The 24,272-nt window shown below is 35.6% G+C and overlaps 2 protein-coding genes across 3 annotated transcripts in view; both read right to left on the reverse strand.

Moving 5' to 3' along the window:
* Nucleotides 1-2,246: 2,246 nt before the first annotated feature.
* Nucleotides 2,247-23,249, reverse strand: LOC136846816 (glycine receptor subunit alpha-4-like). The gene is made up of 3 exons (XM_067118076.1): nt 22,019-23,249; nt 4,094-4,344; nt 2,247-3,525 (listed from the first exon to the last, which is right to left on the reverse strand). Exons 1-3 carry the CDS (start codon nt 23,028-23,030, stop codon nt 2,953-2,955), a joined length of 1,836 nt encoding a protein of 611 aa, XP_066974177.1. The 5' UTR covers nt 23,031-23,249; the 3' UTR covers nt 2,247-2,952.
* The window catches only part of LOC136846817 (uncharacterized), a 52,903-nt gene continuing 51,879 nt past the window's right edge, over nt 23,249-24,272 (reverse strand). For both annotated transcript variants that reach the window (XM_067118077.1, XM_067118078.1), the window contains exon 5: nt 23,249-23,556. In XM_067118077.1, the coding sequence (XP_066974178.1) occupies nt 23,252-23,556 (305 nt within the window). In that variant the 3' untranslated portion in view covers nt 23,249-23,251. The remainder of the gene's footprint in view (nt 23,557-24,272) is intronic.

Consider the following 24,272-nt stretch of genomic DNA (forward strand, 5'->3'; position numbering starts at 1 on the left):
CACACAAACACACACACATATATATACAGTATATATATACATATATATGTATATATATATATATATATATATATATATATATATATATATATATACAGTATATATATACATATATATGTGTGTGTATGTGTATAGGTTCTGATCTAGCCAAATCATCCCTCTAACTCCTATCAGTTAATATGTATGTATGTATGTATGTATGTATGTATGTATGTATGTATGTATGTATGTATGTATGTATGCTTAGGTCTGAGCATTCTACGCCACCTATCAGGTGCTGAACATCATAACTTATAAGTCGAGTTATTAATGTATAAACTCAAATTGCGTTTTAAGTCAAAATCATAATCTTATTATTCAGCAAAGGTCACTGATTTCCTCAGTACTAAAATTCCTTTACTTTGGCTCATGAGAATATCAGCACACAGACTGTGATTGTCATTAAATTCAAAGGCCAAAGTTGTACCATCAGTGTAAAACATTATCATGTTTCCTTTAAAAATATATATATAATATATATGCTTCATTCTAGTCTATTTACAAACTCAGTAAGCACTTCAGTGAGTATGTATTTACAAATTCAAAGCTGACGTTTATGTAACTCTACCAATAATGAATAAAAGTATTTACAAATTTAAGATTGAAAATGCAACGTATTCTGTATCACATACAAATGTATTCCTTAGCACTAGTGAGATAATAATTTCATTAAGATTCGTACAAATTCCTAGTGATAAACATTTTCATAAACAGTCGTACAAAGTTTTAAATATTCTACAAACACCACGTTTAGGACACCTAAATGTATTTACAGGGAATTTTCCATATAAAATATAACATTGCATATCTAATCCTACTGACAGACAAACATCTACATTTATATAAAATCTCAGAGTTGTACTTATTGCTAAAAACTGTTCCCTTTGTTGCATGCAAGATTTTTTGTTGATTAGTTACAAAAAACCTTTCGATATTGTGTTGAAACTAAACCTTATTAGAACAATTTTTTTGTTTGCAGATTAAATATGTGACTTCCAAAAAATGATCCTTGCACTTTGACAAGTAAGTGTTGCTATGTTGTTACAATTTGCTTTTTAACATATCAGGATATCTGTAGTAAGGTTAGTATTTGATTTGTAATAGATTGTCAGAATGTTAGAGGAATGGGTGTGCAAATCTCTTATCCGTTATGAAATAAAACTTAATATATAAATATATATATATATATATATATATATATATATATATATATATATATATATATATATATATATATATATATATATATATATATATATATATATATACTTTTCATAGATTCACTGAAATAACAAGCATTTTATTTTTCTAGCATATCAAAGATTCATCAGAGTTGTTGAATGGATATAAAAATGTTTACAAACTATCAAAACAAAAGACAAACAATGCATAAAACTCCTAACAAGAGCATTATTACTGTCATATAAAACACAGGGAGTATTATATACAAAACACAGAATTTTCAATAAAACCATCAAACTACCGGTGTTAACCAACAAGAACTTGTCTGAACATTCAATATGCAATGAATCAAACGCCCATTTGGATATTATTAGAAAGCGAATCAATATGAAGCGATGCTAAATCAAGAGAACAAACGACACCATTTGGAATGAAGTGTGGCATAAAACCGCATATATTGACCAAACACGAAATAAAAAGGAATTGAACGACAATTAGCAATACGCGAGGTGTGGTTCGAGTTAGAAATAGAAAATGTCATTTTGAATTCATTCTTTGCCGATTTGTTGAAGGACCAAAAACGGAACAAAATGGAACAGGACTTTAAATAAAGAAATACTTGAATGCTTACCATGTCAACATTAATCTGCCTGATTGTTCGAAGATTATTATTATTATTATTATTATTATTATTATTATTATTATTATTATTATTATTATTATTATTAATTAGTTTAAATGTGACAGTACCATAATTGCAGGAAAAATCTTTTTATTCACTGATTAATGTATTAAAGTTAATTTTCCATAATTACAATTTCACGGACATAAATTTTTGCGTGATAGCTAATTGCACAGAGAAGAAATTTTCGTGATTGATTAACATTTCTACGTGGGAAAAAACTGATTAATAGTAGCATGGACAGAAAATTCTGCTACATCTAGATTGCTGATTGTAAAAAAAAAACTGTTACTACTGATTGTGGATGACGTAGTTACATGGACAGAAAAAATCATCTTTAACAGAAAACACGTAAACTTTACCCTCATCAGGAGAACTGAAGTTTGTGAGCCAATTTATTTGTAAATACACGGGCAAAATATAGGTGCATGCATAAATACATTCAACATTCATGGCTAATTCGTGATACCTGCTTTGCATGTAGTTCCTGCCACTGAATAAATATATCACGTGATGTAGGCAAGTGGCCTGAATCATGAATCTGACAAAAATAGCTGGGATTTTTTTGAATACATAAATCATAAATTATTACACGACTGAAAGTTATATATGCACTAGCTGCAGCTTTAGCTGAAATATTAGTTCGTTTGTCTTTGTAAATGTTGTGTGATTAGACGAATATATAAATAGTTTTAAATACAATGATTGTAATTAACAAAAGCAGTTTGAAGACATGACATCGTTTGAGTTACCTGCTATAATAGTTATGAAGAGTATATATTGTAAGATTAGGACAGACTAAACAGAGTATTAGAATATCGTCCGTACTTGATGCTTATATAGACCCTCTTGGGTACTGATTGTTCAAGGAATAAATTCGGCACTGTAATTGGCCCCACACGTAACGGCTTATACCCCAAAGATACCTAAGGGTCCCACTGGAGGACCACTAAAAATCTACGTGCACAGTTTACAAATCTATTTCGGAAGAATCGCATAAAAATAGATAGATTTTCCGTGAGTATATTTAGCATCGAGTTGAGCACGCATCAAGGCAGAGGGTTCCTGCTGAAGTAGATGACGAAGGGCCAGAACGAGGCGTTGAAGAGCACGACCAGGGCCGGGGAGACCACCCTGGCTATGAAGACGATCCAGTACGACGCCGTCCAGGCGTCGTCGCTGTCGGGAACGCGAATCAAGTTGTCGTAGATGCTGCCAGACTCGATGGGCTTGACCTCCCTCATTCTCGACGGCGACCGGGACATCACCCGGGAGAAGAGAGTGGGAGACTCCGTGGGGCCGAAGATGTCGACGAAGACGTGGAGGAGGGTCAGCAGAACCGAGTGCATCGTGCAGAAGCACAGCCACACGTCCAGGGCCTTCACCCTGCCCGTCGTAGGGCTGTTGAAGCTGGCTATGAGCCAGAGGGCGAGGAAGGCCCCCGTGGCTCCGCAGCTCACGAGGAGGCGTGTGGAGCCGCTCGCCTGGGACGTCATCCAGAGGGATGCCATGCTGATGCCCAGCAGGATGAAGGATGGCAGGATTACCGAGACCATGATGTAGGCCGAGTGTCGACTTAGGCGCATGCTCAGAACGACTCCGCTGTGTTCTTCGGCGCCGATCTGGAAGGCAAACCAGAAATATTATTCCCTTCGTCTGGAAGGAAATAATGCTTGAAAGTAATAGAAAGAATTGGAAAGAAAGCTAAAACCATTGCTCTTTCGCACCTACTCTCTCTCTCTCTCTCTCTCTCTTTTGCCTGGAAAGAAATGTGATTACAAAGATATGTTATCTTTGGAAAGAGAACCAGAACTAAAATTCTGTACCTGGAAAGCAATGCCAACCTAAAATATTAAAAAAGGGGCCGAAATAGTTTTTTATAACATTTATTGTTTCTTTTTGAATGCTCAGAAGGCAACTTTACAGACAATTATAACAGAGTTTTAGAGACAATTTAATAGAAAATTTTATAGACAATTTAACAGACAATTCTACAGACGATTAAATAAGAAATTTTATAAAACAATTTAATACAATTTAAAAGACAATTTTACAGACAATTTAACAGAAAACTTTATAAACAATCTCATAGACAACAGAAAATTTTATAAACTTTCATAGACAAGTTTATTTTAAATAAATTAACAGACAGTTTACCAGAAAATTTAACAGACAATTTTCTCTACATACCTTCACTTCCTCATTCCTAATCTCCAGATCGTCAAAGGTGAAATCGCTGAGTCTCGTCACTCCCGTGTACCTCGCCCCGTTATTTGGCAGGACCAGCCGGGCGTGCTTCATGCTGTGAGGCACCAGAACTAACGTGAGTTCGCACGTGTGGACGTCGAAGGGGTAGAAGCTGAGGTCGAAGTTGCAGTCGATGGGTCGAAGCACGTATTCGGACAGAGTAAGAGTGGTGTTGGTCCCTGGGAAGATTGTATCTGAGGAGATAAAAAAATTTGTTGAGTTTATTGGCTGTTTTCGTAACCCTTGGAGTTGGAAGGTTCCTTCAAGGTTGATAGAGGGTTTACAGGGGGTTGCATCATCATAATATACACAAATTGTTATGATAATGAAACCTTTATAATGAATTTATGATAGTTTATGAGGAATTACTCTTCATCTATAACAATTCAGTGTATAGTGACAGGCCTACGTTCAGGTAACTCATGGTTACTTGATTAACATTAAAAAGTAAATCTACTGAAAATGTTAAGTGAGAGCCATTTGTAGTTAACGCAGACGATATGACAGATTTTGTCTGTGAATGGATAGGCAAATGTGATGAATATAAAAAATAAGTGTAAATGCAGCAAATATGTAAAAAGTGCCACTGTTCTGAAGATGTTAAATAAATGGTAAAATATTCTGAATCTGTAACTTAGGAAGATGTAATTAACGTATAAATAACACTGCAGAGGAGGTTGGCTCGTAAATTATATAAGCAGTTAATATGTAAGTGCATTGGCAGGTGGAGGGTACCTTTTCAATCCAGGAAAAAATTCTGATAACACCTGCTTGAGTCAACAGGACTCTTAAGCTGAAAACACAAGTCATTCATTAGAGGTTCATATTGCCCTCGGCAATCTTAAAGGCACTGGTCTTATTAGGAATGTAATAGTTTATATTAAAATCTCTTGGATTTGCTAACAGGTATGAAATACTGAAACTGATTCTCTGTGTAATAAACCGTAATATTGCCTGCCAAAGCTGTACTGGGAACGAATCAGTACATCAAAACGTACCAATGTAAACACGGATATGTAATCACCCAGCAAATCGCAAATCACTAGACGTACATACGAAGCTCATACTCGTACCCAAAACAGTATTTTTCACCATCAATCCATCAATTACCCTTCTGAATTATAACGTAGTCATCGGACTGTGCAACTCTCAACAACGCCGATAATCAAAGCGCACTGTCGAACGGCGCAGCAAACAAAGGATGGACTTTGCATGAAGGAATATCTAAGATATTGTAAAATCGATTCGACGGACAGGCTTTTCATTTTTAATGAGTTACTCCTTGAGATTTCCTAGGCTGATAAGTCTTAGGTGAGTCACGCCACCATAGCCGTTCCAGCCCTGACCTTTAAAGACTAACACCTGTCTTGAGAGGCTGGATAATGAAGAAAATTGAACAGCCTGTGTGGTGGAGATTATTGATATGATAGGAGAGTGGAAAATGGAAGATTGCATTTAGGCCAAGCGCTGGGACCTATAAGTCATTCAGCGCTGAAAGGGAAATTGACAGTAAGGAGGTCTGAAAGGTGTAACAGGAGGAAAACCTCTCAGTTGCACTATGAATCGATTGTTAGGAGAGGGTGGAAAGTAAGATGGAAGAAAGAGAATATGAACGGAGGTACAGTAAAAGCAATGAAAGGGGCTGCAGCTAGGGGCCGAAGGGACGCTTCAAAGAGCCTTAAGTAATGTCTACAGTGCACAGCGTGAGGTGCACACTGAAAATTGAAGAAATAAGAACTTCCAGTGTGGTAAAGATTATTGATTTGATAAGAGGGTCGAGAGAGTGAGATGGTATGATCATGTGATAGGAATGTGTGGGGATGAAGGAATGAAGAGCTTAGGTGGAGCCTGTTAGGAGTAGAATGTCACGTGGTCATGGACTAAACATTGCTTGATTTACCTGTTGGAAAGCTGTGGCGTTGCATCATTACGTTAAGGAGCCAAAGCTTTTTGGAAGCTTATGATTTTGCCAAAGCTTTGATAAGCTAATGTCATATTGTTGCCAAAGCTTTCTGGTAAGCTTATAATATTGTTGCCAGAGCTCTCTGGTAAGCTAAAGTCATATTGTTGCCAAAGCTCTCTGGTAAGCTTTTAATATTTTTACCAAAGCTTTTTGGTAAGCTTATAATATTGTTGCCAAAGCTTCCTGATAAATTAATGCCATATTGTTACCAAAGCTTTCCAGCAAGCTTTTAATATTGTTGCCACTGGTAAGCTGGTGAAATTGTTGCCAAACCTTTCTGGTAAGCTTGATACATAAGCTTACATATAAGTGACAAAATTTAATGCGTATACATGCTGTTATCTCTAATTGAATTTCTGAAATTTTAACTTCAGAAACGTGTTATGTATGTATGTATGTATGTATGTATGTATGTATGTATGTATGTATGTATGTATGTATGTATGTATGTATGTCCATCAGACATAAGTGATTCACAAAAACGATTATGTCTGCAACCAGTCAGAATCACTTTTCCCATTTTAACCACAGAACGTGGAACTATGAGCAATGAACTTGAAATCCTCTTGTGACTGATTAAGGTTTTGTACTCCGTCCCAGCATGAAAACTGGCCTAGTTCTACTAACCTTTGGCGGAGGTTTCAAGGCTATTTCTCAAGAAGGCCTCGACAAAATGTCATGCGAAGGTAACGAGCGTCATTCCTGAATCCAGTATGCATGCATTTTATCCTTGTCTTAGATTTCTATTGCAAAAAAGAACGATCAAGGGTTCATTGATTTCATTCTCTCTGTCTGCTCAACTCTCAACATTATTCCATAAAGCATTCTGTAAGGTTTAATACTCACGGTCTTTGTTATTTTATAAAGGTTTTACAAGGTTTCATTGACTGAATAAAATATTTTTCACTTTCTTCCATTTGGTAAATGCCAAGTGGCTTCGGAATTTAACTAGAGGCTTTGTGTAAACAGCCATTTATGACTATTGTCGGTTTTTCTTAATTTTCTTAATTGCCATAATAATTAAGTACTTGGCAGGTCCCAAACTGATAAGTTTTGTAAGTTTAAATGTTGTTGGATGCACTCTCCAGTATAAATTGATTTCTGGGAAAATATTCAGACAATATTATACAAATAGCAGAATCAAATCTGACTCTTTCTTCATGTCCAGTGTGCAGACTGATTCGCACCTCTCCTATAAAACAAATCTCCTTTTTGTCTCTATCTATCTCTGTCTCAATGTCAGTCTCAATTAAGTCTGTAAGGTAGGTGTTGATCTGAATAAAAAGAAAAATGTAGACTGGAAATATGTCTACCATCACCAAAATGCTTATTTCCATATTTTCTCTTTCACGTGTGGACCAAATTTTCAGTCATACTTTATACATCTTGGCCTCTTCTACACAATGGACTTAGATACTGTTCACACATCTGTGGTTCTGTGTGACAACACACTTCATATCAATATTGCATGCAAGTCGGAGTACATGGCTATATTTTTCGTGCGAAATTCCCCATTTCACCTGACGAATACTTAGTAAACACTCCAGCACTTTATAACTACCTGAACTACATCGAGCAAACACAGCCACGAGCGTTTGGTGCAGAAAAATAAGAAAGCAAACGATTAGGGACCTAAGTGGCGTGGGTAAACTGTTTGCCTACTACAACGCTTTTGAAGTTCAGAATGGCCTTCCTCGTCTGAACTGTGAGATATGTACCTAAGTGAGTTTTATTTACACTTGAGTAACATGACTGAGGCGCTTGCAATCCCCTTTTCTAAGGGAACTTTCGTGGTGCAAGTGCTGGTCATAATTGTAGATATAATGTTCTTATAATGGCACTCACAAATGGCAATTCTGTGACAATTGGCATTCGTCATATAATGTCAGTCACAATGACATTTATGGTAGCTGAAATTACTAGCATACTGACATGTTCATGGCAAGTGAATGCCATTTGTAATGTCAAGTTCATCGTACTTATAATGACCCTCATATTGTCAGGTTTATAGCATCTACAATGTCATTGCAAGTAGCATGTTTACGGCACTTTGTCACTTATCATGTTAAGTGTCTAGCACCTACAATGTCACTACAAGTGCATGCAATTTGCTAAGACAAGTTTAAGGAAATAAGAACTGAATTTCAAAGATATTGGCTGTTTATTTGCTTATCAATATTCGATTATATATTGCTAAGCTAAACTAGTCGTGATGTAAATGGTATTTTCTTCTAAAATACATTACTTTACTTACGAGCGTCATTTAAATATTTTCCCTAAAACTACCCTCTAGGTACCAAAAGTTACATGACAAGCGAAAAGAGCAACGACCCAATTCGTGAAATATATAAAATTGCCGAGACACATTGCCAAAAAAAAAAATTAAATAAAGACAGCAAACTTCCGCCTCGGGTGTAAGTGACAGATCGATCAATATACGATTCTTTTAACGTGATGCTTGTTACATAGCTAGAGGCAATTCCACATAATAAAAATAAGCGTTACAGAGAGAGTTTACCTTCGCTTATAAGTTACCCAAGGCCAAAATGACAGATTTCACGCCCAAATTGGCATTATACCTAAAACGGTTATGGGTTGGATCAAGCAATATGGCTTCAACGATTTTGGGCGAGCTGGTATTACGACCAAGAACGACTAAGTGGGAATAGTGACGACTGCAAGGCACAAGGACGGACTTCCGTCTTCCATCGATTTCTGATAATGGACAGTTCTACTCAGGACGAGCGCCCTTACAAGATTGCAGCTCTGTACATCCGGCGCTGCTTTTGAGTAAATAAATCATTGGGACATTTCCAATACTACGTAGCTTAAGGAAGATGTAAAAATCAAACGTTTGCTGTACAACTGGATCGATAAAGATAAATATTAAGAATATGTCAGAAAGGAGTAACTAACAGGATTGCGAAAGTGGGTGAAGGTCATGATGTTTTCAACACAGAGGCAGATGGCACGGGCAAACTTGAGCAATTATCAAGAGCAGGACGACGAGAAATTAAAATAGAAGAGAGAGAGTCAGGTTTTTGCATGAACGGACGAGATAGGCTCACCTGTTTAGAGTCTCTTGGCACCTACAATTATAAGATATAAGTGTTTTCAGAAATAACAGATTTCACAGGGTGGGTTTACAATCATAAACATAACATCATAGTTTTCTATGTATAAGGTAACTGATCCTAGGGATTGAATCTAGACTCTATAGGGCATTTCAGTGAGGGAGATAAGAATCACACCCATGAACCCTAAGAATCAGATTTGGTTATTAACCGAAGACTATAACATGAAACTCATTTATGTCATTAACACATTAAGACATTCCAATATGAATTTAAGGATATATAAAAATAGTGAAAAAACCTGTTTTTAAAAAAAATTTTCTTCGACAACTCATTCTTTGGAATTTGAAATATATAATTCAAGTTGTTAAAAATGACAAGAAACATTCCAAATCGATTTAATATTCAGAAATGGCTGCAGGAATTTGAAGAGGAATAACAAGAGAACTATTATACGCAAACCGTGCGTGCTTGAACGCATCTCCATGAAGGCGTATATTGCGTATATTTGAAAGGTTCGCAAAATGCGGGGGAGAGTGCATTTGCACGCTTTGAAAGACCTTCGCTGAAGCTTCTAGTCAAATCTGAATACGCAGTGTGAGCAAGGACGTTCTACGCCAGAATGAGGCTACGCAGAATTGTTTAAGCTCGATATATTGTGTGTGTGTGTCTCACGCTTTAAAACATAAACGCCATTGTTTATGGGTTCACGAAGTCCACATATCACATTCTCTTTCGGGGGTACACCAATTCTAACCTCGTTTTAATGTGGTACACATATGCGCTTGCGTGAATTCCCAGTGCATTGAGTGTCTATTGTACCGAAAGCCTCTGGGAATTCCTTTAAAACTTATTCATCTGCTCCATTTTAATTTATAAAGTCAACTAAGAACTTTTCGGGAACGTTCCGGAATGTAACCTATGAGTGTGAATCGGTTCCAAGTACGTTCAACTAAACGATGAATGATTCATCTTCACTCATTCAATAGCTGTTCAGTCTTTGGTAAAGGCTTCGCTGAACATGGAAGAAAAATAATTGCTTTTTATCACCTCGATACTTTTACACTTCTTTAATGAAAGAATTTATCGATCCGTATATTGAGGTCAGTTCTCAAGTCTGAGGAGAATTGCCTTCAGCAGATTTCTTAAACATTCAAGAATAATTGACATTCTTTCATGCTGATATAAATGGAGTGCTGGGAAGTATTAAAACTTCTCCCAATTATTGGTTGGCATTTGACTGAACCACAGAACACTTTTTGTTTTATTGGGTTGAGTCAAATTAATGTCCTTGGAAAGCAATATTCGAAAGTGATCTGTCTTTTGGAAAATATTGCAAAAAACTGCGCAGCAGAGTATCTGTTTCCATACTAATTTGTGTTAGTTTTACCCAAGTCTGTTAAATTAATTATCAAAGGATAATTACATTATATACATACAGTATATATATGCACATATACATATATATACATAAATATATATACATAAATGTATAATATATACATATATATATATATATATATATATATATATATATATATATATATATATATATATATATAAATACATATATAGATATAAATACATATATAGATATAGATATAGATATATATATATACCCACAGCATGAAATAAAAAGAAAGAATAAAATCGTATCTTGCCACAAAAAAAAAAAAAAAAAAGAAAAAAAACGCATCATACTTTCATAACATCGACCAAGGATCCATACTCATGTTTCATTCACGAACTCATGATTCATTCATCACCCCGTGCTTACTCATACCAACCCCCTCCCCACCCCGCCAAGTATCACTAGAAAGCTGCCATTCATGAGTAAATCGAAGAAAACTCACTTACAACAAGAGGTTGAGAAAATTAATATCTGCTTTACCAGTAAGGCGGGAAAACGGACTTTTGCTTGACAATACAGGCTAGAAAATTAACATCAGCGCTGTATTGCTCAGCGAATGAGAAAATTAACATCTGTATCTACTAGGCGAGTGAGAAAATTAACACCTGTATTACTGAGTGAATGAGTAAATTAACATTTGTGTCACTGGGCAAGTGAGAAAATTAACACCTGTATTACTGATGGAGTGAGAAAATCAACATTTGCATTACGAGGCAAGTGAGAAAATTAAAATCTGTATTACTGAGTGAGTGAGAAAATTAACATTTGTATCACTAGGCAAGTGAGAAAATTAACACCGGTATTGCCAAGTGAATGAGAAAATTAACATTTGTATAATTAGGCGAGTTAGAAAATTAACATCTGTATGACTAAGCAATGGGAAAACTAACATGTGATGTATTACAAAGTGAATGAGGAAATTAACATTTGCAACTAGGCAAGTGAGAAAATTAACATCTGTATTACCAAGTGAATGAGAAAAACTAACATTTGTGTATTTGGGCAAGTCAGAAAATTAACTCCTCTATTACTAGAAATGTGGGAAAATTAAGTCTCCATATTACTAGGAATGTAGGAAAATTAACTCCTGTATCTCCAGAAATGAGAAAATTGAGTCTGCAACACTATGATTGAGAAAATTAAGTGTGCAATACTATGAATGAGAAAATTAAGTCTGAAATACTATGAATGAGAAAATTAAGTCTGCAATACTATGAATGAGAAAATTAAATCTGCAATACTATGAATGAGAAAATTAGGTCTGCAATACTAGGAATGAGAAAATAAAGTCTGCTGCATTATTAGAAATGTGAAAAAATTAAGTTTCACCATTACTAGAAATGTGAAAAAATTAAGTCTATGGACTTGTAGAAAAGTGAAAATATGAGGTCTGTGCCTTCACAGAAATGCGGGAAAATTAAGCCTCTGCATTTCTGGAAATGTGAGAAAAATAATTCTTCATTCCCATAAATACGAAAGATCCTACAGAGTCGTTATTCACTTTTCCAACTGCTGCAAAATTTATCGTATGCAAATCAACTCGCCATTGAATAATTCAAATTCATAACTGTTTTGTATACTTGCGGGGTCATTTCACCCCAAGGCCTTTGGCGTAGCGTCATGATAAATTCATTGCTCTCTCTCTCTCTCACTCTCTCTCTCTCTCTCTCTCTCTCTCTCTCTCTCTCTCTCTCTCTCTCTCACACACACACACACACACGCACAAACAAAACACAGACACACTTTAATGATAAGTAAAGAACTTGCAGTATAGCAAATTGACCACTTTTGAGTTAATTACTCTTAATGAAGATGGCCGTTCACTTCGTCAGCTTAATAGTACTGCATTTGCAGTTAATAGCATTTCTGTTGAAGCTGATAGATATCTGTTGTCGAGCCCTTTATAGCAATGAGGTTTTCGTACTTTGAAACCTAAAAGAGGCGATAATAATAATAATAATAATAATAATAATAATAATAATAATAATAATAATAATAATAATAATAATAATAATAATAATAATATATTAGCATGAGTCACCAAAATGGTGAAGAAATCCACAGTGGTGTAAATATATATATATATATAATATATATATATATATATATATATATATATATATATATATATATATATATATATATATATATATATATATATATATATGTGTGTGTGTGTGTGTGTACATTTCTAATATATATTTACATTTACGCCACTGTGGATTTCTTCACTAATAATAATAATAATAATAATAATAATAATAATAATAATAATAATAATAATAAATATGATGATGATGATAATAATAATAATATTACTATTTGTTGTAGTTGTAGAAATAGTAAAAACACAAATAAACATTGTCTTAACAAGCAAGCTTCAGCTAATCAGAAAAGGAATTAGATAAACATTAATGAAGAATTACATAACAAAACATGACATGATTTCTGGAACCTGATATAACTTTTCCCACGTAAAAAAAAAGTTATTTACGTCAGTAAGGCATTCAATTGTCGTGATTGTGTGAATCGGGTGATATACTCAAATCAAGCAATGTTTTGGCAATAAAATGAAATTTTTTCTCATGTAAAAAACAATAACAGCTATTTACGTCAATAAGGCATTCAGTTGTCGTGATTGTATGAATCAGGTGATGTTCAGAATCTGAGTACGGAACTTGATTTTTAGTTCCTTCTTAGGCCTTATTTGACGACAAAAATTTAACCCCAGAAGTGACTCCAACCCAAATGTTTATAAGAAACTGTCTTAATATTAATAGGACCCCTTATCAAGAACCGTTTAATAATGGTATTCACGAGAACCATGAATCGGAAGCGGCAAGCGTTTCCCATCTTGCAAAATGTCCGAAATGTAATAAACTTGAAAATTTAACTAGTACCCAACGATTATCAGTATACAGATAATTCTATCCTTACACGGGGCATTGACATCTATAAAATGATCAGCAATATATCGAATTACTTCTCGAGGCTGTTGTCCAACGTCTACAAATAACTCTGTCGTATACAGAATGCCAAAACGAAATCGGTGTTTATAGCTCCTATAAATTCGTCTTTTTATGTGAAGGGAACTGACTGAACATCGAATAATACTTCGTGTCGCGATTTCATTGACCGGAGAGACATTGACAGCATTCTCCAGCACCTCCGCAGTAATGTTTGATCACATTTTTATAAGAGATATAAAGTTGTAGCTTGACGAGATAATGTATTATTATTATTATTATTACTATTATTATTATTATTATTATTATTATTATTATTATTACAAGACAGTTTTTGCAACTAGAGTCGCAAAGCACAATGTTGCAAGCCCTAAGGCCAGTGCATAACAGGAAATCGAAAAGTTATGAATGAACTGTAAAAAATAACATAAAAAAGCATATAAGATAAATAACAAAATAAAATAAGAAAAAAAAAAGATAAATAAATTACGAAGTGAGAATCACGTAAGCCTGATAATTAACCCCAGTCCCCCAAAGAAAAAAACTTCTGAAATTCTGAAGTCCCTAAGATTCAGTTACAGGTTTAGGAACGTCATTCCAGAATTTGGTCACAACAGGAATAATCATTCTGGAAAAACTGCGTGGAACTGTAGCTCTGAACTGCCAACGAAATGTTATTAGAGTTTGTCAAGTTAAAGTACCTCCAACCTCTAAGACTCTAAGTTAACTTAGCTCTGTCCTGTGGAGTTAATTTAGCTCTGAGCTGTTGAGTAAGTTTGAGCGCCTAAACATTCCTAAGCTTATACTGCCCTAAAATGGAAAATTGCAGTATCTACAAAATTTTCGAAATTGAGATATGCCACCTACTGGGCTCGTGAAACACTAATACACAAATTAATGAAGTTTCAGCATGATTCTTCAATGCTTTATTTAGGGGGTCCCATTTGCAGTATTTGCAAAATCAGCAGTAAGGTAAAATACTAACTTAACTATTGAAAAATGCTAAATCAAAGTATTTAACTCTACTTTTAACAGAGAAATATGATAGTGAAAAATTATTCGCAGAAGCAACATATTTCAATGAGTATACAGTGATACAGGGCCGATATAGGAGGCTCTACTGTAGCCAGTTTGAGTAATTTAGGTCAAGCGATAACTTTCATATGTCGATTTGCAAGTATAAACTGAATACGAACTCTAACACAATACAATATCGCGTTTTCGTCATTAATTTTTCAAATAGGTTCGATCATAGAATAGGCGCTACATTACTATGCATATTTCATTCTACGTTGTCTGCTCTTGTTTAGCAGTTTGGTTCATACACACACACACATATATACATGTGTGTGTGTGTGTGGTACGTGTATGTGTGTGTATATGTATGTATATATATATATATATATATATATATATATATATATATATATATATATATATATATATATATATATATATATATATATATATATATATATATATATATATATATAAACATGAATTACGTGAAGGAACGACAATAAAATTAGTAAAAATTTCTTTTATTTCTATTTTCTCGAAACACACGAACAATTTTCAAGAAAAATTGAAAGGCACTATTTTGCAATTAAGTCAAACGAATGCTTAACTCATTAATAGAAGAAAGCAAAAGACGCTTAAAAAGATAAACATGTTTTATAATCATATTACTAAAAAAAAAAAAAAAGGGTCATTTTCTGTATTCTCATGTTCAGTCTTTTAAAATAGCAAAAACTGTCATTCTTAAAAGTTCTCCAAAAGTAAAAAAAAAATCTGTAATATCAAAGCAAATCAATTTGTATTATCTAGCTTTGAATTCTGTTCCCTCTCCATATCCATAAGTCAAGCAATGATCAGGTATCCCTAAGTGAATTTTTAAGAATTCACAAGCCTAGTTCGAAAAGTCAGTGTGCCTAATATTTCAACAGCCAGATTCTTTCATTACTGGCCTCTTTCGTTGACATTCAAGATCCTGACGGTGTTCTTTTGACTATGGATGAATTGCTGGATCGAAAATCATATGGCATTGACAATTATAAGCTTATGGACCTGCATATAGGATGTATTCAGAGAAGTGTGTTTGTGTCTGTTTGTGATTGTGTTTCTGTGTGTGTTTGTGTTTAGTTCTACAGAATATTTCCAAGCTTCATCGAAGAACAAGAACCACATTAGCGTCGAGACTGAGCCTAAGCCTTTGAGATTTAGATCTCTGTATTTCAGTCATGAAGTGAATACAAGAGATAGCTCCGTCAAATCTACGCAAAGCACAACCTAAGAAAATGACAGCGCCATAAACATTATGAAATAGACACGTTTTGAGTTTAATACTTTAGATTTTCACTAATAAATGGGATTCTGCAATGAACCTACTAACCACAATTAAGTTATTTTCGTTTAGTATAGAAATGTTTCGTTAATTTTTATGGGTCTACTTTAATTACGTTTGGTATTCCACTGATTTTCTAAAGTGTTCTGGTCATCACTGAGATTACACGATGCCTGTCGAAGCTTCAAGTTTTCTTGAATAAAATTAGCGAATAAAAATTAATTTTATAGTTTTTCATCATGCTTTGTGATTCAGGAAAGCATACGACTTTAATCACCAAAGATAATACAAGTATTAAAAGATTGCATTTGAATCTCGCGTATTCAATGCCCTCAGGCATCGAATACGAGAAATTCCTCATAATTCTGCGGTAGTCCTGTTTTTCGTAAAACTTCTCCGAAATCATTCTTTAAAAGCCTGCTGAAATATTCTATCAGAGAGAATCCAGGTTGAAGCTAGAATAGTCTTCCCAAGGCCGTCTTAAGAGCAAACTTTTAGGTACAGAACATTCTGACGTTTAGACTCTGGCCCAAAAAAAAATGTAAAACAAAATAGAAATGTTACTGATTCTTGCAGTATCATTTGATGAGTACAGGGTCTGATGGTAATGGGCTACAATGAGGCGAAATAAGCTGATGGAGAGATGGTAATTTCAATGTATTTCTTTTTCATGACGTCAGCTTGCAAAATTGCATATTGAAAATGCATTCAAAAGATATCTCTATTGTTAATGAATTTTGCAACAATTTACCAAAATGGGAGGCTAGATGTTTATGTAAACCGCTCCAGCACTTTCAAAATGGAACAAATATATAAGCTGACACATTTCTCCCCTGTATTGACATTGTGTACTTGAATCCTGGTAAAAAGTATTTCATCAACTTTTGGTTCTTAAATAGTTATGTTTCTCCTCTCACGTTCATTTCAGACCTTTCTCACAAGGCGGACGACAAAATTAGGTCATAAAGCAAAGATAAATTAAAAAAAGATGATGACGAACAATGACATTTAAAAGGTATAACGAATCTCAGGTCTAATTCCCCTAAGTATTTTTGGGTTAAAAAATATTCGACCTACAAAATGATGATATAAATTTGTGTATTTTTATATGCAGTTATTCACTAATTTTCATCAGTAATTTATTTAGAGTCTGATTTGACAACTTGGAAACATTATGTATGTATGTATGCATGTATGTACGAATGCCAAAATTTGTAAAGTGAATCTTTCAGTTATATAAAAAAGAAACTAAACGATTTTTTTTCTTCGCCCGGCCCCCCTGAAATCAGACAAAATATATTTCACACGCTTCTGGTGCTTAATAACTGAGGCTGTCATTTCGGATGATATACCAGCTGACTAAATGTTAAAACTGATTAAGAACGATAATTCTGGAGAAGTTTTATAGGAGTTGTGTCCAGATCTTGTCTTCCCTGATGAATTATTTGAAACACGAGCGACAAAAACAGCTTGGATCTGAGGTCGGTTGGGGAATAATGTTGGACTTTGTACGATCAAAAAGTTCTAAGTTAGGGAGTTTTCGTATTAAGTTTTAATTATTTTTAAAGTTATTTCATTATTTTATTGGGCACGAATTATCAGTGTTAATGACACAGGAGTTGTCTATAGATGTTCTAGATAATTTGTCTCCGCTAATGTTAGCTAATATGGACGGTTCCCAAATATAAAATATATAACAGTTTTTCTTGCAGACCAAGTTTCAACTCTTTCAAGTCTTACACGAAAGGTTACATATTCTCTCTCTCTCTCTCTCTCTCTCTCTCTCTCTCTCTCTCTCTCTCTCTCTCTCTCTCTCTCTCTCTCTTAGTCCTTGGTCCTTGTCTTCATACTGGTACTAACTTGAAAGAATCAGCTGAGTCGTCAATAAAGATTAGCGTTTGCTTTGATTTTATGATATAATTAACTTGTCCGTTTCTTCTCTCTCTCTCTCTCTCTCTCTCTCTCTCTCTCTCTCTCTCTCTCTCTCTCTCTCTCTCTCAAGATATTTTTACAAACAGCAGTAAAATATAAAATTAAAGAGATTCGTCTTATATACTTATCTACCTAACTACCTATATACATACATACATACATACATACATACATACATACATACATACATACATACATACATACATACATACATACATACATACATACATACATACATGTATCCGCTTTTGCTTTACAAATCAACACCAAAATGACACGTGTACAATACAGAGGTCCTTCACTTTCCGGTAACATGCAAATCCTAACGACGCAGGATGCTTAAATGTCAATCGTGAATCTTGCACGAACGCTCAAAAGCAAGGACACTTTCACGTCCGGGGAGAGAGAGAGAGAGAGAGAGAGAGAGAGAGAGAGAGAGAGAGAGAGAGAGAGAGAGAGAGAGAGATCTAAAAACAAGAGGCAATCAGACCTAACTGATTATGCTGTGTAAACAACCTCTGACAAATAAGATTATTAAAATTGATACCGACTGACTGGTACTTAGAAAACTGAGAGAGAGAGAGAGAGAGAGAGAGAGAGAGAGAGAGAGAGAGAGAGACCAACAACGACCTCTAAAAACAAGAGACTCTGAAACCTAATCGATTCTGCTATGTAAACAAATCTCTGGCAAATCAGATAATTAATATTGATATGGACTGATTAACACTTAGGAAAATGGAAAGAAAAGTGACTGGAGAGAGAGAGAGAGAGAGAGAGAGAGAGAGAGAGAGAGAGAGAGAGAGAGAGAGAGAGAGAGAGAGAGACCCCAGTTATGGTCCCTAGCCCTTGAAAAGAGGAAAGTATATCTTTGGCGCCCTTGACACAAAACGTTACTGAAACTTGCAACAGGTACTAGAAATCTGGTAGGAGTAACAACGGGTCACTCTGAGGCCTGAGAGGACCAGGAGGAAAGAAATTGACAGTGGGGAAAAGATGTACTGTGTATCTGTAATGCGCTCAAATTACATACCATTTTCCTTTATGACTGATTGATTGATTGATTTATGCCATACGGCACCGCAGAAAAAATGGTCAGGAAGCTATCAAACCCTTTTCATTCTAATATGCAAAATATTCTTAATTTTTCAGACAGAAAACTTGACATTTCTATTAAACTTGTTTTCGTAATGTAAAAAAAAATTAAGCTATTTTAGTATTTACTCTGTTCTAAAATATCATGTGGATCATATCTTTGAAGTAAGAGTATCTTTTTGTGTGTTTAAAGTATGTGTTCTTGTTTTACATAGTCATAATTCTCTTACTTAACTACGTAGCAGAACACAGCAGTTTATAATCTAGTGCTGACATTTTTCAATATTTGATCATGGCTGAGTGTCAACACACTAAAATCTTTCGGAGTTTTTCATATCGAATTTTTTCTTAAAGGACAGAGCTCCAGATTTTCATACTAGACTTTCTAATTTTTAAAATATGACCTATTATTATTATTATTATTATTATTATTATTATTATTATTATTATTATTATTATTATTATTATTATTCATACAAATCTCATAACAGCATCAGTCGCTGAAATGGTGAAGAAATTACAGTATATTGCACTTACACCACTGTGGATGTCTTCACCATTATTATTATTATTATTATTATTATTATTATTATTATTATTATTATTATTATTATTATTATTATTATTATTATTATTATATTAATCTAAAATCATCCCAGCAAAAACGGGCCCATACTTGGCAATACAATCCCAGCAGACTATTCCAGACCCCAGGTAACTCCTGGAACAAAAGAGAACTCATTCCGGAGACGAGGATGAGATATTCTTCAATACCACATTCCTAATCGGACCCTGACATTTGCTGGTACTGAAAGACATTTTACATAAAAGAAAAGATAGCAGCCACCTGGGATAGGCAAACACCCTGGGTGGTTTTCGAAGACTCAGGTGGGAGGAAGGGGGGTAGGAGCAAATACTGAACAGGTTACTGATAGCATGGACTTGAAAATCAAGGCTCTCTCTCTCTCTCTCTCTCTCTCTCTCTCTCTCTCTCTCTCTCTCTCTCTCTCTCTCTCTCTAAAAGTGCAAAACTGTAAAATACCATATGCAAGTTTTGTAAGTTATAGTGATTCTATCGGACATGACTCAGAAAATTCATACCTTGTGTGCGCGCGCGCGCTTAATAGGTAAACTACACAAAGGCATATTCCTCCTCGTCTTTCCACGTAAATATAAGCAAAACGCCTAAATCATTACGCGCACTACGCGTACGCAAGCCCTTGAAAAAATATAAAAAATGGGAACTCGGTAACCGCTTATTACCGATTTGTACAGGCAAGCCATTTCACCTCAAATATTCATAGAGAGAGAGAGAGAGAGAGAGAGAGAGAGAGAGAGAGAGAGAGAGAGAGAGAGAGAGATACGTAACGGAACGTGGAAGCTACGTCAGTAATTTTTCATGACGTTGATACATTTCGCTGATTACCAGCGATTATGGTCACGCAATTCTTTATTCTCTCATCCGGTTTCTGCAACTGATTTGATTATTTTATTGTTATTATTGGAATCTAATTTTCACCAGGTTTCAGAACTTCCACTGACAGTGTTTTATAGCAATTAGTATCAAATTTATCCCTTTAATAGTTAAAAATGTCCGATTCGTTATAATAAGGAATTGTGTCCGGTTCAAATAACCCAATACGACAGGTGGAACCAAGTATGGATATTGATCTAATTACAGGTGTGAATTAGACAATAAATAGTTGAACTGTTCAGTCACAAATCTCTTATATCCTTATGAAATATTTCTTTCACACATGCTTTAATATCCAGATGCTCACCGGGGAAATTACAGTTACAAAAGCCTTCCATATTTTGATGAAATTGATGATAGGCTGTGAAATCGTATGATTGCCATAAACAACGAAAATAATAGGTTCGTATATCGACAGGAATTGCTACAAAAGATTGTAATAATGAAGTTATTACGCAGATATGCATGTATATGTATATGCGTCTGTGTGTGTGTGTGTGTGTGTGTGTGTGTATCATAATCCTGCCATAACCCGTAACCAGAAAAACATCTGCCACCATTTACCAAAGTAAAATTCCTTCTATAACAGTTCTACCCTTATCAAGCCACACACACATGCGTACCTTTCAAAGTTTGTCAGTATAAAATATCATATCTGTCAGAATCTATCTGACTAGCTGACGAGATTCAGCCAACGTGATTGAAGAATCCCAGACCCGAAATGAATCAAGAATCAAGGACACGTGAAGTTAGGAATCAATTGATAATTCAAGAATGTCAAGGTTTTATATTCTTGTGACGTCCAGATTGATTATTATTATTATTATTATTATTATTATTATTATTATTATTATTATTATTATTATTATTATTATTATTATTATTATTATTATTATAAATTAATGTAATTCTTCGTCTTCAAAGAACAATTCATTTAAAAACAATTACACAGGTCAGAAGGTCAAGGGGAAATCTATGACCTTTACACCCAAATTAATACCTGGAATTTCATCACAGTGCCTTTACTTTCTTCCTGTTACTCTTTCACCTGATGTTCCTTTCGCTCCTTTCTTGAAACTTTTCTAATGACTGAAATATTTTCTATCAGTTGCTATCAACTTTCGATAATATTGCATTATTTTTAATAGTAGCCTCTAATCATTGTAATCAATTACTCTGTCAAAATGAAAAGGTGAATCATGAAAGATAGCATAGCACACTTATCAGGTTCTGAAAACTCCTCTTTAGATTCTAAAGAAAATATTTTAAAAATCACAAAAAAACTTTCTACGTAAAGAGTGTTTTGAATCTCTTTAAATTTCAAAGAAAATACCTAGAAAATAACAAAAAAAAAAAAACTTACTTTGTAAAGAGGGTTTTGAATCTCTTTAAACTCGAAATAAAATATTTTTAAGAACAAGAAAAATTACTACTACTACTACTACTGCAGTTGCTGTCACATGAATGACTAATCCATTGTTTTACCTCTAAACAAATTATCCTGTGATTACTCAGGGTTTTGACAGCTGCTACTACCACCACTACAAGTGTTGTCAAATGAATGACTAATCCATTGTTTTACCTTTAAACAAAATACCTTGCGATTACTCACCTGCCAAGGCGGTATCTCTCTTGTCCATCTCAGGCGTCGCCAAAGTTGTGGCCATGAGTTTCAGACTCGACTTGGCCCTCTGGTCGTTGAGTTCATCGTCGTCAGTGAGCACCATAGCCACGTTAGCGGAGCTGCCCTGCGCCAGGACTATGAGCCTCGGCCGCCATATATTGTTATTCAGTGGAATGGGATAGTCCGAATCTGTCCTCAGATTGGCGTACTGGAGCCGCCTGTCTTCCCATTCCAGGAACGTGTTTAACAAGAGCAACAGAGGATCCGTCGATACCACTCGCGTCACCTCGATCGAGACTGTTACATCAGCCGGTGGCTTCGGTGGGGGCGCCATTTTGAGATACCCGTTTGGTATCCGAATGGGCTCGCATTTCTCTTCGTCGTAACCGTCAGGGCAGTGCGGGTATCCGTCGCAGCGGGACGTCTTCAGGATGCAAGCGCCGTTGCGACAGGCACTCTGTTCCACGTCGCAAGCGCTTAGGGAGGCTTCCACTTCAGATTCCTCCGTGTTCCCGCAGGTCCCCGCCGTAAGCTTCCAGACCCGGCTGCCTATTGGATCAACTGAAGAAGTAGAAGCAAGGACCTTGTTGTTCGTGATGTCGAGCAGTTCCCAAATATTCGTGGCATAGTTCTTCTTGATGTCGTAGCGCTCGAAGCCCTTGAAATACGGCCTGGAACTGAAATCGGGCGCTGCCACGAATGCCAAGTCCAAGGCCGGAAGGGGACATAGCCCCCTCAGAATGTAGAGTCTTCTGAAGCCTTCCTTAACCTGACAACCACCGCATAAGAGAGTGGTGCATGGTACCAGTACCTTCCGGTAGTCTCTTAAAGTGCAGCAGCTGTCATCGTCAGTACCTAACCAGACCGTCCTATCACTGCTGGAACAGCTGCTGTATTTTCCAGCATCGTCAGATAATGCCACCATGTCACTCTGCTTCTTGGGGCGGAGGAGACCCATATTCATCCTCAAACACAGCTCGACGTTCTCGGCATATTTCATGGGCTCGGGAAACAGAACATAATCAAACTGCTTCTTCCTGCAAGGGTCTTCCACGTCCACGGAGCCCGCGATGATATTAGAACCAGAGGGCGCCCACGGAGGGAGGTCAGTGATAGCCAGAGTTTCCGCATCCTTACACTCGATCAGCTTCTTATAATCTCTGTCCCTCAGAGCCTTGTTCCAGACTTTGGGGTTGGCCAGCTCCCCGGCGAAGGACCCGACTATCCTGTTGTAGTCCCCTGCGAACTGAGTGCATCCCAGCTTGCCTGCGACGGGGACGTCAGGACGAAAGTCGTGGGAGACACGTCCGGCCACTTGATGCTGCCTCCCAGGATTATGAGGATGCCCCCGGACAAGTAATTCGTCAGTGGGGAGACTTGGAGAAGGCGGGTTCCGTCGAAGGTGACGGATACGCCGCCCTGGGAGACGGAGAGACAGGTGTGGTACCAAGTGAGGGGCATTATCCTAGCCGCTGCCACCCACACCGAGCGGCCTTGCTTCAAGATCACGCCCCTTGGGACCAGTCCTGCGGAGGAAGAGGACAGGGGTTATTGAAATGTTCAGGTGGAAGATTTCCTGTCTGTTAATAATGACTGGCTTGGAAAAGCAGTGTCACTTAATCTATCAGAACAAACAACGACAACAGGCTAAAGATACCGTAAAACATTAATCAAATTCATCAATAGTAAAATTTCACGCAGTTTTCACAATAAACTGTCCCTAAAATCATATTTTTTTAATGATCAAAAATTCAAAATACAGATCTGATAGCCTTAAGTTATTTATCAGAAAAGGTGAATATAGACAAGTCATAATATTTAAACAGGTTAAATTCTGTTGGCTGTAGTAATGAATCATTTTTCAATCATCTAGCTGCCAATATAAATGTCATTAAATCACAGAAGTTCTTAACAGAATGTTCATAAAATTTATTATAAAAACCCATATAGCTTAATTAAATCACAGAGGTTATTAACGGAATGTTTATAAAAATGATGATAAAACTCCATATAGCTTAATTAAATCACAGAGGTTCTTAACAGAATGTTTATAAAAATGATTATAAAACTCCATATAGATTAATTAAATCACAGAGGTTCTTAACAGAATGTTTATAAAAATGATTATAAAACTCCATATAGATTAATTAAATCACAGGGGTTCTTAACGGAATGTTTACAGAAATTATTGTAAAAATCCATATAGATGTATAAGAAATAAACCCATATAGATTTATCAGTA

Source organism: Macrobrachium rosenbergii, chromosome 15 (assembly GCF_040412425.1).
Source record: "Macrobrachium rosenbergii isolate ZJJX-2024 chromosome 15, ASM4041242v1, whole genome shotgun sequence".
Classification (NCBI taxonomy): Eukaryota; Metazoa; Arthropoda; class Malacostraca; order Decapoda; family Palaemonidae; genus Macrobrachium; species Macrobrachium rosenbergii.

Excerpts from the sequence above, each read along its gene's own strand:
- LOC136846816 (XM_067118076.1), bottom strand. The coding sequence starts at position 23,030 with ATGAAATATGCCGAGAACGTCGAGCTGTGTTTGAGGATGAATATGGGT. Across the intron at positions 4,345-22,018 it reads GAGAGATACCGCCTTGGCAG|ATACAATCTTCCCAGGGACC; the intron begins GTGAGTAATCGC and ends TTATCTCCTCAG. Across the intron at positions 3,526-4,093 it reads TTAGGAATGAGGAAGTGAAG|ATCGGCGCCGAAGAACACAG; the intron begins GTATGTAGAGAA and ends TTTGCCTTCCAG.